General features: G+C 41.7%; 1 protein-coding gene across 2 annotated transcripts; it reads right to left on the bottom strand.

The window, feature by feature from the left end:
- Window positions 1–2173: 2173 nt before the first annotated feature.
- On the bottom strand, window positions 2174–14110 carry LOC106576179 (plexin-C1). 2 transcript variants are annotated; one of them, XM_045699806.2, is made up of 10 exons: window positions 10716–10736; window positions 10523–10626; window positions 9127–9260; window positions 8285–8461; window positions 7623–7725; window positions 7240–7419; window positions 6774–6944; window positions 6569–6662; window positions 6276–6344; window positions 2174–2614 (listed from the first exon to the last, which is right to left on the bottom strand). In XM_045699806.2, the coding sequence occupies exons 3-9, from the start codon at window positions 9195–9197 to the stop codon at window positions 6280–6282; spliced, it is 861 nt and encodes a 286-aa protein (XP_045555762.1). In that variant the 5' UTR covers window positions 9198–9260; window positions 10523–10626; window positions 10716–10736; the 3' UTR covers window positions 2174–2614; window positions 6276–6279. The 2 variants fall into 2 exon arrangements, with proteins under 2 accessions (XP_045555762.1, XP_082820008.1); XM_082963882.1 differs by lacking the exons at window positions 2174–2614; window positions 6276–6344; window positions 6569–6662; ... (2 more) ...; window positions 7623–7725; window positions 8285–8461 and adding exons at window positions 11553–11693; window positions 11811–14110 and having other exon boundaries at window positions 10716–10850.
- Between the last annotated feature and the right edge of the window lie 4652 nt (window positions 14111–18762).

Raw genomic sequence — 18762 nt, 5'->3', positions numbered from 1 at the left:
GTCAACATCACCATCACCTATATGATTATTGAGATTTAAATACTTTGATTAATAAAATACGTAACCGAGAGTGAATGCCTCGCATAACTTTTGACGTCATCATGGGCTATCCCAAGGGGGAACTTTCTGTTCGGTTCTTCGCTGCTTTCTGGTGGTGAAAGTTTTACATTACTAGACAAAATATTATTATTTATTACACATTATATTTTGAATGCTTAGCAGGACAGGAACATGGTCCAATTCACGCACTTATCAAGAGAACATCCCTGGTCATGCCTACTGCAAGTGGCCTCTTATACTTCTCTGTCTTCATGTTAAACCACCTGGAACCTTATGGATCAAGCTACTCAGAATAGGAGTATTGATTAAGGATCCACTCCAATACCTTGACTAAGCCATTTTGCCACAACTTTGGAAGTATGCTTGGGGTCATTGTCCATTTGGAAGACCCATTTGCGACCAAGCTTTAACTTCCTGACTGATGTCTTGAGATGTTGCTTCAATATATCCACATAACTTTCAGTCCTCATGATGCCAGCTATTTTTTGAAGTGCACCAGTCCCTCCTGCAGCAAAGCACCCCCCACAACATGATGCTGCCACCCCCGTGCTTCATGGTTGGGATGGTGTTCTTTGGCTTTCAAGCCTCCCCCTTTTTCCTCCAAACATAACAATGGTCATTATGGCCAAACAGTTCTATTTTTGTTTCATCTGACCAGAGGACATTTCTCCAAAAAGTACAATCATTGTCCCCATGTGCAGTTGCAAAACGTAGTCTGGCTTTTTTATGGCGGTTTTGGAGCAGCGGCTTCTTCCTTGCTGAGTGGCCTTTCAGGTTATGTCGATAGAGGACTCGTTTTATTGTGGATATTGATACTTTTGTACCGGTTTCCTCCAGCATCTTCACAAGGTCCTTTGCTGTGGTTCTGGGATCGATTTGCACTTTTTTTAGTGTATGTAAACTTCTGACCCACTGGAATTGTGATACAGTGAATTATAAGTGAAATAGTCGGTCTGTAAACAATTGTTGGAAAAATTACTTGTGTCATGCACAAGGTAGATGTCCTTACCGGCTTGCCAAAATTATAGTTTGTTAACAATACATTTGTGGAGTTGTTGAAAAACGAGTTTTTATGACTCCAACCTAAGTGTATGTAAGCTTCCGACTTCAACTGTATGTGTTAACTTTAGGTCATTCAATTTAGTTCCGGCGGTTATGTTCTGAGACTCAGACTTCCGTGTTTAATTCTCTACTGTGATATCGAAATTCACACTTGGATGTATCAGGAACATCGTTGTTTGAATGTTTCCAAAACGTCTCCAAACGCGCATTTGTGGTAATGCCTATATAGCCTATTCTAATGCCAGTGTCAACATCACCATCGCCTATATGATTATTGAGATTTAAATACTTTGATTCAATAATAAAATTCGTAACCGAGATTGAATGCCTCGCATTACTTTCGACGTCATCATGGGCTATCCCAAGGGGGAACTTTCTGTTCGGTCCTTCGCTGCTTTCTGGTGGTGAAAGTGTTGCATTACTAGACAAAATATTACCCTAAAGACTGGCATGCAGTGGTGTAAAATACTTAAGTAAAAATACAACTGATGTGTTTTGGGGTATCTGTACTTTATTTATGTTTGACAACTTTTACTCAACTACATTCCAATAGAAAATAATACTTTTTACTCCATACATTTTCCCTGACGCCCAAAAGTACACATTACATTTTGAATGCTTAGCAGGACAGGAACATGGTCCAATTCACGCTCTTATCAAGAGAACATCTCCTTAATTATGAGTGTCTATGGTATGACTCAGCTGGGGATCAAACTCCCAATCTCAGGGAAGACACTAACTTCAAGGCCACTGAGTTGGCATGTCCTATAGGGACTCCAAATACCTGGATGTAAGGGAAAGTGTTTGATTGGGCATTTGTACGGTTTGGGCTTTAAGGCTTATGCCAATTGACTCTGGTCTACAAGTTTCACCCGCTACAAATCAAGTTTTACATCCTGTACCATGTTTACACAACAGTTCAGATGGCCTGATTGATTCACACATTGAAGGATGGTAACATTATTTGTCAAATTAGCCTTATGCACTATTATGTAGGCTACATGAATATACAAATAGCACAAACCACGCCTGAATGGGGGAATCACAGAATAACTTTTTTTTCACAGTTTTAATGCAAAGAGCAATTGATTTAGAATAGGCGTGTATTTTATGCATAAAAATATAATATGGTAACATGGTAAAACCTAAAAGGTACATATGACAGTGGTACACAGTTATATTTTAAATTAGGATAATACAAACATTAATATAAATTACACGCAAAACAAGTGCAGGCAGTTAACTGTTGAGTGGGGAGGAATAATAGCGTCTCTACCCAAGTAAAGAAAGGCTGACATTTTGTAGAATTTAGAAGAGGTACATTTTATTTTCTCCAATTTCCAAAAATGCAAGACATCTTTGATCCAAAAATAATGATGGAGGAGAAGGCGATTTACTCTGGAGTAAGATCAACCACCTTGCCAACAAACTTGCAAAGACTCAAAGGACAGTCTTCTATGTTGACCTCAGATAATGCAGATTCCTTCCAGACCTAACAGCAGATTAAATCAAGCAAAAGGGGGAATAAACTGAAAAAAATTAACAAAACAATGCAAGGATATACAGTGCCCTCAGTAATTATTGGGACAGTGAAGCAAACAATGACTATGCGGTTAAAGTGTAGACTGTCAGCTTTAATTTGAGGTTATTTCCATCCATTTCGGGGGAACTGTTTAGACATTACAGCACTTTTTGTGCATAGTCCCCCCATTTTAGGTATTGGGACAAATTCACTTACAGTGCATTCGGAAAGTATTCAGACCCCTTGACATTTTCCACATTGTTACATTACAGCCTTATTCGAAAATTGATTAAATTGTTTTCCCCCTCATCAATCTACACACAAAACTCCACAATGAAAAAGCTAAAAAAAAATGTTTTTTGCAAATGTATAAAAAATATAAAACTGAAATATCAAATTTACATAAGTATTCAGACCATTTACTCAGTGCTTTGTTGAAGCACCTTTGGCCTCAAGTCTTCTTGGGTTTGACGCTACAACCTTGGCACACCTGTTTTTGCGGATTTTCTCCCAGTCTTCTCTGCAGATCCTCTCAAGCTCTGTCAGGTTGGATGAGGAGTGTCGCTTCCCAGCTATTTTCAGGTCTCTCCAGAGATTTTCGATCAGGTTAAATTCCGGGCTCTAGCTGGGCCACTCAAGGACATTCAGAGACTTGTCTCGAAGCCACTCCTGCTTCGTCTTGGTTGTGTACTTAGGGTGGATGTCCTGTTGGTAGGTGAACCTTCGCCCCAGTCTGAGGTCCTGAGTGCTCTGGAGAAGGTTTTCGTCAAGGATCTCTCTGTACTTTGCTCTGTTCATCTTTCCCTCGATCCTGACGAGTCTCCCACTCCCTGCCTCTGAAAAACATTCCCACAGCATGATGCTGCCACCACCATGCTTCACTGTAGGGATGGTGCCAGGCTTCCTACAGAAATGACGCTTGGCATTCAGGCCAAAGAGTTCAATCTTGGTTTCATCAGACCAGAGAATCTTGTTTCTCATGGTCCGAGTCCTTTGGGTGTCTTTTGGCAAACTCCAAGCGGGCTGTCATGTGCCTTTTACTGAGGAGTGGCTTCCGTCTGGCCACTACCATAAAGGCCTGATTGGTGGAGTGCCGCAGAGATGGTTGTGCATCTGGAAGGTTCTCCCATCCCCACAGAGGAATTCTAGAGCTCTGTCAGAGTGACCATTGGGTTCTTGGTCACCTCCCTGACCAAGGCCCTTCTCCCCGATTGCTCAGTTTGGCCGGCCAGCTCTAGGAAGAGTCTTGGTGGTTCCAAACCTCTTCCATTTAAGAATGATGAGGTCACTGTGTTCTTGGAGACCTTCAATGCTGCAGACATTTTTTGGCACCCTTCCCCAGATCTGTGCCTCAACACAATCCTGTCTCGGAGCTCTACGGAAAATTCCTTCAACCTCATGGCTTGGTTTTTGCTCTGACATGCACTGTCAACTGTGTGACATTATATAGACAGGTGTGTGCGCACGGCTTTCCAAATCATGTCCAATCAATTGAATTTACCACAGGTGGAGTCCAATCAACTCAAGGATGACCAATGGAAACAGGATGCACCTGAGCTCAATTTCAAGTCTCATGGCAAAGGGTCTGAAATCTTTTTTATTTGTAATACATTTGCAAAAAATTCTAAAAACCTGTTTTCACTTTGTCACTATGGGGCGTTGTGTGTAGAGTGGTGAGGAAACATTTTTATTTAATCCATTTTAGAATAAGGCTGTAACGTAACAAAATGTGGAAAAAGTCAAGCGGTCTGAATACTTTCCAAAAGCACTGTATATGTGTATTAAAGTAGTAAAAATTGAAGTATTTGTTCCCAATTTCGCAATGACTGCATCAAGCACACTTCAACATGAATGTAGATGCTACCATAATCTTGAATGAATAGTGAATAATGATGAGTGAGAAAGTAAACCCCACAAATATCTTAACCCCCCCAAAAAAAATATTTTAGCGTCCACTGTTATTGTAATGGTGAGAGGTTAGCATGTCTTGATGCTATGATTTTATATATACACACACACACACAAAAGTATGTAGACACCCCTTGAAGTTAGTGGATTTGGCTGTTTCAGCCACAAACAGGTGAATAAAATCAAGCACACAGCATTGCAACCACAAACATTGGCAGTAGAATGACTTTACTGAAGAGCTCAGTGACTTTCAACGTGGCATCGTCATTTTTAAAATGTATTTTTTATTTCACCTTTATTTAACCAGGTAGGTTAGTTGAGAACACGTTATCATTTACAACTGCGACCTGGACAAGATAAAGCAAAGCAGTGCAACAAACACAGAGTTACACGTGGGATAAACAAACAATAACACAATATAAAAATCTATTTACAGTGTGACAAAACAGATGGCACAGGATGTCACCTTTCCAACAGGTCAGTTCGTCAAATTTCTGCCCTGTTATAGCTGCCCCGGTCAACCGTAAGTGATGTTATTGTGAAGTGGAAACGGAGTGAGAGCTGAGTGCAGAGTGCTGAAGTACATAAAAATTGTCTGTCTTCGGTTGCAACACTCACTACCAAGTTCCAAACTCCCTCTGAAAGCAACGTCAGCACAATAACTGTTCATCATGAAAAGGGTTTCCATGGCTGAGCCGGCCACACCCAAGCTTAAGATCCCCATGTACAATGCCAAGCGTCGGCTGGAGTGGTGTAAAGCTTGCCGCTATTGGACTCTGGAGCAGTGGAAACACGTTCTCTGGAGTGATGAATCACGCTTCACCATCTGGCAGTCTGACAGACGAATCTGGGTTTGGCGAATGCCAGGAGAACCCTACCTGCCCGAATGCATAGTGCCAACTGTAAAGTTTGGTGGAGGCGGAATAATGGTCAAAGGCTGTTTTTCATGGTTCGGTCTAGGCCCCTTAGTTCCATTGAAGGGGAATCTTAACGCTGCAGCATACAATGATGATTCTGTGCTTCCAAATTTGTGGCAACAGTTTGGGGAAGGCCCTTTCCTGTTTCAGAATGACAATGCCCCCGTGCACAAAGCGAGATCCATACAGAAATGGTTTGTTGAGATCAGTGTGAAAGAACTTGACTGGCCTGCACAGAGCACTGACCTCAACCCCAACGAACACCTTTGGGATGAATTGGAATGCCGACTGGGAGCCAGACCTAATCGCCCAACATCAGTGTCCGACCTCACTAATGCTCTTGTGGCTGAATGGAAGCAAGTCCCCGCAGCAATGTTCCAACATGTAGTGGAAAGTCTTCCCAGAAGAGGGGAGGCTGTTATAGCAGCAACTCCATATTAATACCCATGATTTTAGAATGAGATGTTCGACCAGCAGGCGTCAACATACTTTTGGTCATGTAGTGTATTTGTGCGTCTAACTTTCTCCCTCATCATTATTCACGATTCATTCAGGATTATCTGTAATCATGGTAGCATCCACAATGTAGAAGTGTTTAGACACATATTATATTCTTATACGCAATAAAAGTGACTCAAACATAACACAGTACATTATTTACCATTCATTTCACAGAATAATCGTTAACACAACTAAAACGAAGGGAAAATGTTCTAAGGAAAATGACAGCAGCACACAAACTTTGACAACCTCAAAGGATCTTAAATATTAACATTATTACATATTCTCCAATAAAATGTACTCACGTTGTCAGTGACATGGATCAAGGAAATGAATAAGTTTGGCCATTGCAATCCCCAACAGGATAAGGAATACTGGAGGGAAAAACTGTTGCTTAAATAGTGTAGTGGTGCTAATCAGCAGTGGGGACAGGTGTGGTGAGTGGCAAAGGAGGCGCGTGAAGTTAGTGCCGAGGACAAAAAAACACCACACCATACCTAAAACTAGGAGCCTTATTCAATAGTACATCTTCTATAAGTAAACACATTTAAAAGCTACAGAAAACCATGAGAATGAAGCTGAAGTAAGGAATACTTACCAACGATGACTATAATGATGGGTATAAGCAGAAAGAGTGTTAGCAGTACAGTGTGTGTTGAATCAAGGTTTATTGTGACATTGCCAACTCTTATCTGATGAACAAAGACAACATAATACATGATTATTGTTCAACATTTCCAAGGACAGTGTTCCAGCGAAACTATTAAAATGGTGGGTTGAGGTTATCTGAGTAAGAGGTTTACCCTCACTGAGTTGATGTTAAAGTTGGGAGTGTTCTTTATCTCACAGATGACAGAGTCAGTCCCGTTGCTCTTCTCGATGGTTTCCATGATACACTGTACATCCTGGTTCTCCTCCTGAACACCAAACACTAAGATCTCTTCTGTGGCGATGTTCAACTCGTCAGCCCTTTTCTGAAATAAAAAAAGAAATGGAACGTGTATGAATGAATGAATGAATGAGAGAAAGACATTTTACATTTTAGTCATTTTAGCAGACGCTCTTATCCAGAGCGACTTACAGTAGTGAAGGCATACATTTCATTTCAAACATTTTTTTTTTTCTGTGCTGGCCCCCCGTGGGAATCGAACCCACAACCCTGGCGTTGCAAACACCATGCTCTACCAACTGAGCTACAGGGAAGAGAGAGAGCTTTCAAGTACATATGTGTGTGTATGGGTGCGTGAATGCGTGCACATGTGCGTATACCTCAATGGTGACACGCAGGTCGTTTCCTGTCTTGATTGCAGTATAGCTGGTGAATTCTGGGTCGGGATGGTAGGTGAGCTGTGACGAGCAGGCCAGTGTCTGATTGGCCACTCTCAGAAACACAGTGGAGGTGACTGGCTGGTTAATGTGTTCAAAGAGAGGTGTGTGGTACCACAGACTCTAAAAACACCAACAACATGAATTAGAATACCTCAGATATTGAGGCCCCCATGACTGATTTCTGTGTTGTGTGAAGGTGAACGTTTGGTGAGGTGTGGCAGTGTGCATGTTCATATTAGGTTACTGACTGGTTACGTGAGAGTGGGTGAAGACATGACGCTTAGTCAAGAAATCAATTCAAATCAGTGTGTTAAGATGCCTACCCCAGAGCTGTAGTTGGTTAGGATGGTCTGAGGGGCGTGGTCATGAACAACCCCCTCCACAAACTCCAGCTGGGACCCTTGGACCTTGATCTTCCTCTTCCCACTGCAGGACACAAACGAAATCAACCAATCAGAGGAGGGTTGTTGGTCACACCTAGCGTGCTGATGTGAATTGTAGTCATGTCTAAACCACATTATTTGAATAAGCCAGAGGAAGAAAAACAAGTTGTAACACAAAAACAAACATTTCACAGGATTATTAAAGTATGACATGGTCCATAAAAACTAGCTAGCCAAGCATGAAGAATCTGCTTTAGAGAGCTACCAAAAGCAAAAAGGGAAGCCAGTGCTGAGCAGCTGAGAGAAAGAGGTGATTGAAACATAAGACTGTTGTATGAAGCAACTTCTGGGAAGCGGCCCACTTTCTTTCCCCATCAGACAACATAATGGCCATCAGCCATATATGGAAAAGAGTTACAGGCATGCTTTTTAACCTCTGTATAGCTTGTGTGTGTGTGTGTGTGTGTGTGTGTGTGTGTGTGTGTGTGTGTGTGTGTGTGTGTGTGTGTGTGTATAAAAATTCGGATCATATGTGCGTACCTAAGTGTGTGTGTGCGCACACGCGTACCTATGTGTGTGTATGTGTGTGTGTGTTTTTTTACCTAGCCCAGGTAGTGCTTGGTGTTAGCCCAGTGCAAGACGGTGAGGACCCATAGGTGACAGTGGCCTTGCCCAGACAGCGACCGTCTGGCAGCACGGCACACACAATGACAGAACCTTTGTCTCCACTGGGGATGTGGAACGTCAGACTGGACCCAGTGTTGTTCCACACAGGAGACCTGACCAGGTGATACACACACTACACAGGTTACGGATCCCCCCGGTACTGATGCTCATTCTGTTCACCAGTTCCGGAGGTCTACGTCACCGGATTTCTAGGCTTCACTGCACGGTATTCATTATCATCAACCCCGGACTGTCTTGTCTGACTACACACACCTGGTTTCCATTTCCCCTGATTAGTATGTTATATATGTGCCCTCAGTTCCCTCTGTCGTTGTCGGTTATTGTTCCCGTGTCCGTTGGTGGTGTGAGTACCTATGCGTTAGTGCAGCTGTTATGCTGCGTGCTATATATATATATATATATTGTGTATTACGGGTATCGTCCCGTGTCGTCAACGAGGTTTACCCTCGCTCTTTTGTTTGGGTACAGCCCAGTGTTTTTGTATACGTGTTTGTTTTGGGTGTATTAAAAACCCCTATTGTGTATTCCTGCGCCTGTCTCCAAAATCCTTTATACCAGTGTGACAGACACACACTTTACCAAAACACAGTGATAAAGCATTGGGCTTTCATGAACAAAGTGGGCACCAGTGAAAAAAATCTAAATCATTGTTTAAAAGCATTGATTACATTTTTTAAATGTTATTTATCTCCTAAAATGATGTCTGCATGAATTAGTAAAACAAATCATATTCAACCGATTGTCCACTTTGACTCACTCCTTGAAACTGCAGTCCATGTGCCCTTGGATGCGAACCCTAGTCACGTGATGGAGGTTCTTCCCAGTCATCAGGGCGTGGTTTCTCCCATGGAAGGACAGAACACTGGGCACTATGGAGACGATCACTGGCTCCTGACAAACACACACATAGACAATATTTCTGATAAAGACAAGTGAAACTAAATGTGTTTGTGGCCGTAGGCTTGCTCTTTAGTTGTGGTAAATAATGATGAGTGACAAAGTTAAAGGCAGAAATATCATACCCCCCAAAAATGCTACCCTCCCCTTTTATTGTGATGATGAAAGGTTAGCATGTCTTGGGGGTATGATATAAAATGCTAACCTCCCCATTTATTGTGATGATGAAAGGTTAGCATGTCTTGGGGGTATGATATAAAATGCTAACCTCCCCATTTATTGTGATGATGAAAGGTTAGCATGTCTTGGGGGTATGATATTTGTGCATCTGTAACATTCTCACTCATTAATATTGAAGATTCATTCAGGACTATCCATAATCATAGTAGCATCCACATTAATGCAGAAGTGTTTAGAAACATGTTATATTCTTATACGTAATAAAAGTGACTCAAACATAACACAGTACATTATTTACCATTCATTTCACAAAATAATCGTTAACACAACTAAAACGAAGGGAAATGTTCTAAGGAACATTAAATACAATACAAGTGATTACACAATACATTATTTACCATTCATTTCTATTGGGCAAAGAAATGTACTGAAACATAACCTAAACAAACAGCAAATGCATCCAAGCTTGATAAAATCTTTGCGTGCTGGGATTAAGGGACCAAACACTAAACTTTTGACTACTTTAATAGACATAAATGAATTTGTCCCATTACTTTTGGTCCCCAAATATGGGGAAAATATGTACAAAAAGTACATTTCAGACCTCAACATTGTTCACTTGTTGAAATAAGTTACTGTATGTATGTTCAGTAAGTAGCTTACAACACACGTGTGAACAAAATTGTAATTTTTTTGGAAGTGGTGACCATATACAAGAAAGTTTTTTCCTTGTCACATTTCACAAAACACATGTCCATAGCTATTTGATAGGTACTGAAATGACTGTGCCTGCAAAGTCACCGTGAAAATCCCAGACCACTTCAAGTCAACTCTGTTTCACATGCAGACACAGATGCGCGCACACACACACACACACACACACACACACACACACACACACACACACACACACACACACACACACACACACACACACACACACACACACACACACACACACACTGGCCTCACAACAATGAAAAATTACATTTTAGAAAAGAAAATGTGATGTAATAAAGAAATCTCTTCTATAGTGTAAGTTATAGAAGTGTGTAGTTGTGGTTCTTGTGACTGACCTGCTGTTCTCAGACTCACACCAGCCACAGAAGGGGTCCTGAGCAGACCAACAACCCTTCAGACTCTTGTGTTCACTGCACTGAGCCACAGGCACACGCATCATCTACAACAAACACACAATATTATGTCCTGGGTCCTATTTCAGAATGGTTGTACTGTATAATATGTATCTCTGTGTACAGTAGAACTTACCTGGTTCTTCAGTGCCATGTACACATGTTTGCGGTCCACTGGATCCAGGTGCATCTTGGGAAACACACGGCGGTCGTCATCTGACTTGTAGAGCACTCTGGGACAGGCAGGTTTGTAGGCCTTGTCTACAGCAAGCTGACATGGGACAGAGAGAGACACTTCAATAATATGTCTCTGTAGATTGACATATCACACTAACAAACCACAATGCATAACATGGCCCTAGGAAATCACCTATACTGCAGTTGTAAATGTCAGTTGACTGCACACATTTCTCTCTGTCAACAAGAGTATGAATTTGATGACGATGATACATGATAGGATAACAATCATTAATGCGTAGTGGTGACCAAACCCCTGTGTGGTTTGTTAGAGAGTACAGCATGGCTGTGATATTTCTGTTAGAAACAGGGGATTTGTCTGGATTATTAAAGCTTTCCAGGGACAACACTGCATGAAGGAGACTATTGTGTCTAGTAGAGTATTGTGTGGATTCTCCAGGCTAATTTAGACCTCAAATTCCCTGATGTGAGCCACGTTTGGTAGAGAATGCTGTAATTCTGCTGTACGAGTATCTGTGTTCAAGGGAGAAATAACGACATGAGAAAGGTGTTATGAGGCCAGTGTGTGTGTGTGTGTGAGTGTGTGTGTGTGTGTGTGTGTGTGTGTGTGTGTGTGTGTGTGTGTGTGTGTGTGTGTGTGTGTGTGTGTGTGTGTGTGTGTGTGTGTGTGTGAGTGTGTGTGTGTGTGTGTGTGTGTGTGTGTGTGTGTGTGTGTGTGTGTGTGTGTGTGTGTGTGTGTGTGTGTTAAGAGTTCTCATAACTGTGCTCCACAGACCTTGATGAGTTGTCCGTCTCCTGTCCCGATGAAGAACACCAGCCAGGAGTTGTGTCTCACTGCCAACACTGATGTCATGGAGCTGTATTGAAACACCACTGCCTCTGGCTGCAGGTCCGGGGGGTTACCTAATCCCGATGACTGAAACAGACAATCTCAACACATTTGCTAAGGAATTAGGGTAACAATAATGACAGTGTCGTTGCTAAGGTGTTGGTTATAAACCATACAGAATATAATCAGCATCGTCTGACCAACCTTTGCACAGTCTTCATAGCAGAAGTCTGGGTCAACGTTTATGAGTTGAAGCCCTGTAGAGTGGCTGATGTTATAGATGGCCAGCATGGTGTTGATGGGGTCTCTTGTGTTACCAGCCGTGAACACACCTGCCCAGAGCACCTGCCCATGGAGCCCACCAGAACCTGGAATCACAGAGGAAGACAGGAGCTGCCGGCGCTCCATGTTTCCACAGCATTTGAGTGTTGCACCTTTGAGGGACTTCAAAGTATTTGCTTTATTGTTCTCGCTCTTGAACCAAATAATTCGAACTTGATGCTCTTTTGGAACGTTCGAGAACACGTAGATGTGTGAATTACTCTGAAAGCCGTCCACAAACTGAAACTTCTGCTTATGTCTGGCGTCAATATATGGAGTCGCGTTCTCATCTGAATCAGAAAAGATTCCTCCCTTCTGTCCATCTAGTGTGTTCCGTAGGACAAGGAACGGACCTGAATTGACACACGCGTTAGGCACACCGCTCTGCAACCTTCCAGCCATAATGTAGGAGTTCTTCCCGACATCAACAATAAAGCCAATGGTTGAATCTCCAGGGTCCAATGAACCCACTTCAATATCCTCCGAATGCACAGATTTGGAGATTTCGTTGAGATCCAGTATTTCACAGTAGCCGCATTTTGTGGTTCCACAGGTGATCAAGGTCTTGTTTTTTATGAATGGCAGTAAAATGTTTACCTTAAATGGATACGTTTCATAGGAAGGAGGGACTTCTTGGTTAGGATAAACTACTTCTGGATTATCCCTCTTTATAATTTTGGTAAAATCATGGTTCAGCTGGAAGAGTCGGTCATCCGTAACGACGTATACCGAGCTGTCACCTATGGCAAAGTCGCGGACGTCGCCATCGAATGTGTGAGTCTCCTGGCCCCGACTCCAGTCCACACAGGCGAGGAGAACTCCCCAGAAAACAGCCCTCATCTCGTAAATCATGTAGTCAGTCAGTCAAGCCTGAGAGGAGAGCGCATGGTAAACTCCGTTCTGCGCCTGTGATGCTACTGTAATTCTGTGCCGAAGGCCAACAGGAGGATTGTTGCGTAAAAGCGCACAGTGGATGGATGCTGCAACTATGTGTTAACTTTAGGTCATTCAATTTAGTTCCGGCGGTTATGTTCTGAGACTGAGACTTCCGTGTTTAACTCTCTACTGTGTCGAAATTAACGTTAGTATCCTACATTTCAATCTCAGCAGAAGGTGTATCGTAACATCGTTGTTTGAATGTTTCCAAAACGTCTCCAAACGCGCATTTGTGGTAATGCCTATATTGCCTATTCAAATGCCAGTGTCAACATCACCATCACCTATATGATTATTGAGATTTAAATACTTTGATTAATAAAATACGTAACCGAGAGTGAATGCCTCGCATTACTTTTGACGTCATCATGGGCTATCCCAAGGGGGAACTTTTTGTTCGGTCCTTCGCTGCTTTCTGGTGGTGAAAGTTTTACATTACTAGACAAAATATTACCCTAAAGACTGGCATGCAGTGGTGTAAAATACTTAAGTAAAAATACAACTGATGTGTTTTGGGGTATCTGTACTTTATTTATGTTTGACAACTTTTACTCAACTACATTCCAATAGAAAATAATACTTTTTACTCCATACATTTTCCCTGACGCCCAAAAGTACACATTACATTTTGAATGCTTAGCAGGACAGGAACATGGTCCAATTCATGCACTTATCAAGAGAACATCCCTGGTCATGCCTACTGCAAGTGGCCTCTTATACTTCTCTGTCTTCATGTTAAACCACCTGGAACCTTATGGATCAAGCTACTCAGAATAGGAGTATTGATTAAGGATCCATTTTGTCTTTAGGATCACAATGAATTAGACTACATGGACAGTGGGAAAAATATCAACACTCGTAGTCTGCATCACTTGATACAGGAATCAATGTTGAGAATGGGCCCATGGCATCCCTCTCAGTGCTCTCTAGATTGGGGTCATAGAGCTCACACTGGTCCAACTCTCCACAAGGTCCTATAAGTAAGTAGCCTTGTACAAGCCTTGGCTTCTGCGAGCCGGAACAGCTCATAGGAACAGGATATCCTGTTTCTGTAGCGTGAGGCAGCTTAATGTACACATACACCCCTTAGACAGGACTCTAGTCTATCGCAGGGCATTCACAAGCAATCTCCTTAATTATGAGTGTCTATGGTATGACTCAGCTGGGGTTCAAACTCCCAATCTCAGGGCAGACACTAACCTCAAGGCCACTGAGTTGGTACAGGTGAAGTCGGAAGTTTACATACACCTTAGCCAAATACATTTAAACTCAGTTTTTCACAATTCCTGACTTTAATCCTAGTAAAAATTCCCTGTCTTAGGTCAGTTAGGATCACCACTTTATTTTAAGAACGTGAAATGCCAGAATAATAGTAGAGAGAATGATTTATTTCAGCTTTTATTTCTTTCATCACATTCCCAGTGGGTCAGAAGTTTATATACACTCAATTAGTATTTGGTAGCATTGCCTTTAAATTGTTTAACTTGGGTCACACATTTCGGGTAGCCTTCCACAAGCTTCCCACAATAAGTTGGGTGAATTTTGGCCCATTCCTCCTGACAGAGCTGGTGTAACTGAGTCAGGTTTGTAGGCCTCCTTGCTCGCACACACTTTTTCAATTCTGCCCACACATTTTCTTTAGGATTGAGGTCAGGGCTTTGTGATGGCCACTCCAATACCTTGACTAAGCCATTTTGCCACAACTTTGGAAGTATGCTTGGGGTCATTGTCCATTTGGAAGACGCATTTGCGACCAAGCTTTAACTTCGTGACTAATGTCTTGAGATGTTGCTTCAATATATCCACATAACTTTCCGTCCTCATGATGCCAGCTATTTTTTGAAGTCCACCAGTCCCTCCTGCTGCAAAGCACCCCCACAACATGATGCTGCGATGGTGTTCTTTGGCTTTCAAGCTTCCCCCTTTTTCCTCCAAACATAACAATGGTCATTATGGCCAAACAGTTCTATTTTTGTTTCATCTGACCAGAGGACATTTCTCCAAAAAGTACAATCATTGTCCCCATGTGCAGTTGCAAACCGTAGTCTGGCTTTTTTATGGCGGTTTTGGAGCAGCGGCTTCTTCCTTGCTGTGTGGCCTTTCAGGTTATGTCGATAGAGGACTCGTTTTATTGTGGATATAGATACTGTCATGACGTTGGCCTCTTTTGGTACAGGGAGGACAGTTGACCCCTCCCTTTTGCACACAATCCACCCTGTGTCTAAAGGGTCGTAAAAACTCAAAAATTCCAGGAGAGTCTCTGGCCACATGGCCCATCGAGAGACACAGGAAATTCTTCCAACTCATAGAATTGGAGAGCCAAGCGACATTTTGCGTTCTGGAGAAGGTATGGAAGATTGGTGAAGAATCCAGCTACGAACTGATCCGCTTGGTACCATTTTGTGATACTCAGAAGAGACAATATAGCCATATTACCATAAAACTGTTTATATAATAGACTCAGTTTAAGACTTGCCTCATATGGGTGTATGGAATGTATTAATAAGGATAAAGATTTTGTAAGACATTGAGATGCTATGTACTGATGTAATGTGATAGAATTGTATTTCTGTAACCAAATCTAACTCAGTCATAGGCACGCCCCAGGGACACATACAGGACCAGGCGTCATTTGACCAGCCTGTTCGATGGGCACTATAAAACACTCCCTGATTTACATTTCTCCAGACCAGGCCTACACTCCGTTGGCACATAGGTTCTACCATCTAATTCCTCTACTGAAAGTGAACCATACCACGTGGTTAACTTTTAGACTATTGATACCGACAGAATAAGAACAAGTCTTTGATATTAATTATTAGTCTGCAGCTAAGTAAATTATATCATCGAACGCGAAGACCAACGAAACCACCATTCTATGACGACATTAATGAATGTCGCTCTGAAAGATCCATTCTAACCAAGAGAGAGAGAGAGAGAGAACGCGGACAAAACTCCCCAACAGAACTACTCTCCAACAAGAATCAGAACGACACACTGAGCGTAAATATATATATATTGATTGCAATTGTTCCCGAATGAGTGAGCCTTCAATTGTCAATTGTTAATGAACTCTGTGTAAACTTCTCAGCTGACCATTTATGACCCATTGTTCAACAGGCCGACCAGCCTGTTTAGCCCACAAGGGCACATTCCGATACCAATCCTTTGTGACGATAATTACTGTTTGTATGTTTTTCTGTTAATTAGTGTAGTAAATAAATGATTTTAAGACAATTGATGTATGGATGATTTTAGTAAAGACTGGGTTCGTGCAGATACAACAATTTACGACGTTTGGGATGAGACTGGACTAGAGGTAAATACACCATTGAAACTAGAAGATAATCGGCCTATACTGTAATAGAATATAATATTATAGTACAGGAAAGTTATATTAGGAAAATTATAGCTTTGTAATCTGAATATTCTCCTTGGTGCCCCGATCTCCTAGTTAATTACAATTAAACTATTAATCAGTTTAATCGCGTGATAATAATTACAGGGAGCTAATTGATAAACATATCTTCCGTTTAATGGTAACCCCAAAGACACGACAATACTTTTGTACCGGTTTCCTCCAGCATCTTCACAAGGTCCATTGCTGTGGTTCTGGGATTGATTTGCACTTTTTTTAGTGTATGTAAACTTCTGACCCACTGGAATTGTGATACAGTGAATTATAAGTGAAATAATCGGTCTGTAAACAATTGTTGGAAAAATTACTTGTGTCATGCACAAGGTAGATGTCCTTACCGGCTTGCCAAAATTATAGTTTGTTAACAATACATTTGTGGAGTTGTTGAAAAACGAGTTTTAATGACTGCAACCTAAGTGTATGTAAGCTTCCGACTTCAACTGTATGTGTTAACTTTAGGTCATTCAATTTAGTTCCAGCGGTTATGTTCTGAGACTCAGACTTCCGTGTTTAATTCTCTACTGTGATATCGAAATTCACACTAGGATGTATCAGGAACATCGTTGTTTGAATGTTTCCAAAACGTCTCCAAACGCGCATTTGTGGTAATGCCTATATTGCCTATTCAAATGCCAGTGTCAACATCACCATCGCCTATATGATTATTGAGATTTAAAAAGTTTGATTCAATAATAAAATACGTAACCGAGAGTGAATGCCTCGCATTACTTTCGACGTCATCATGGGCTATCCCAAGGGGGAACTTTTTGTTCGGTCCTTCGCTGCTTTCTGGTGGTGAAGTTTTACATTACTAGACAAAATATTACCCTAAAGACTGGCATGCAGTGGTGTAAAATACTTAAGTAAAAATACAACTGATGTCGTGTTTTGGGGTATCTGTACTTTATTTATGTTTGACAACTTTTACTCAACTACATTCCTAAAGAAAATAATACTTTTTACTCCATCCATTTTCCCTGACACTCAAAAGTACTCGTTACCTTTTGAATGCTTAGCAGGACACACACACGTATCACACACTTATCAAGAGAACATCCCTGGTCATCCCTACTGCCTCTGATCTGGCGGACTCACTAAATACCACTGCTGGCATTATGTACACCAGAATCTACTCACATACCAGGTCTTGAATTTAGATTTAGTTAAAAAACAACCATCTGAGAAAACATATTATATTGTTTGTGGTTCTAGTTTTAAACAGGCCTACCATCAATCAATCAATCAATCAATCAATCAATCAATCAATCAATCAATCAATCAATCAACACACACACATACATGTAACAAAAATTGAAATCTTGCATTATGATGATACTTTTTGAAACGTTTACGCTCACATACATTCATCTGTCCCCTCGGCGTATACTGCAGCAGAAACCTCTGTAAAGGTTTTTAACTTTGGACCAGAAGATGGCGGTCTAATATCAGCAATAATAGATCCCAAACGCAAGTAGCCTCTGTGAGGCTCTGGTACTTCTAGCTTCCTCATGTTAAACCAGGATTCAATTAAAGTCCTACTCCAGATGTTAACCCAGGACTTAAAGTCCTACTCCAGATGTTAAACCAGGACTTAAAGTCCTACTCCAGATGTTAAACCAGGACTTATTAAAGTCCTACTCCAGTCTCCTTTCTTCTTCTTCCTGTGGTTTTCCGGCAGACTAGATGCTTTGTTGCTGTATTGCTACCTGTCACAGTTCGGAAAGTGCATTGCACATTTGTTCACAAGAAAAGGGAAAAGGGAAATGGGGAAAAAAGGAAACGTCACCATAATCTAACCCTATATACACAACACTATCACCAATACACCCCACAACCCCTTCCCACTACTTTGGCCCCAACAGATCATACACCAGGCAGTCCGCATGGGAGACTGGAACCCCTTCTCTCAAAACTCCCTGTAGTTCTTCTGCAGTAAAATCTCGCTCTCACCACTGGGTCTGAGTGTGAAAGTGTGTCTATGTGTGGCGTCAATATGTGTGTTTGTGTTTTACATGTGTGTGTTAGAGTGTCTGTGCAAGTGTGTGGGTAGTCCAGTAAGTGTGTATAGAGCCGGTGCAACAGTCAGTGCAGAGTACTCCCACTGGGCCAGTCATCTCGGCCATTTTCCTGATCATTGGGGTGAGGCTCGGAAGCTTTCACATCACCTGTCGGTGCAGGTTCTTCCTCTTCACTTCTATCAGGTTCAATTTAAAGTTCACTATCCGTCGACTGTTCAGGGTTTCAGGAGCATAACATGTATTTATCTCTTCTGTACTTGACTCAAAGAAGAAAGTACTCTGCTTGTATTTCGCAGATTCTCACCATCCGCCATCTTCCTCGTCTGGGCCTCCGACAGTCCCAACTAGTAGCTGCAAGTCAAGTCTCCAGTCTCCTTTTCACCTCATTTAACGCTTGATTTACTTAAAGGTTCAATGCAACCGTTTTTATCTCAATATCAAATCATTTCTGGGTAACAATTAA

This window comes from Salmo salar, chromosome 17, assembly GCF_965601325.2.
Source record: "Salmo salar chromosome 17, fSalSal1, whole genome shotgun sequence".
Lineage (NCBI taxonomy): Eukaryota > Metazoa > Chordata > Actinopteri > Salmoniformes > Salmonidae > Salmo > Salmo salar.
This window is presented reverse-complemented; position numbering and strand designations above follow the sequence as displayed.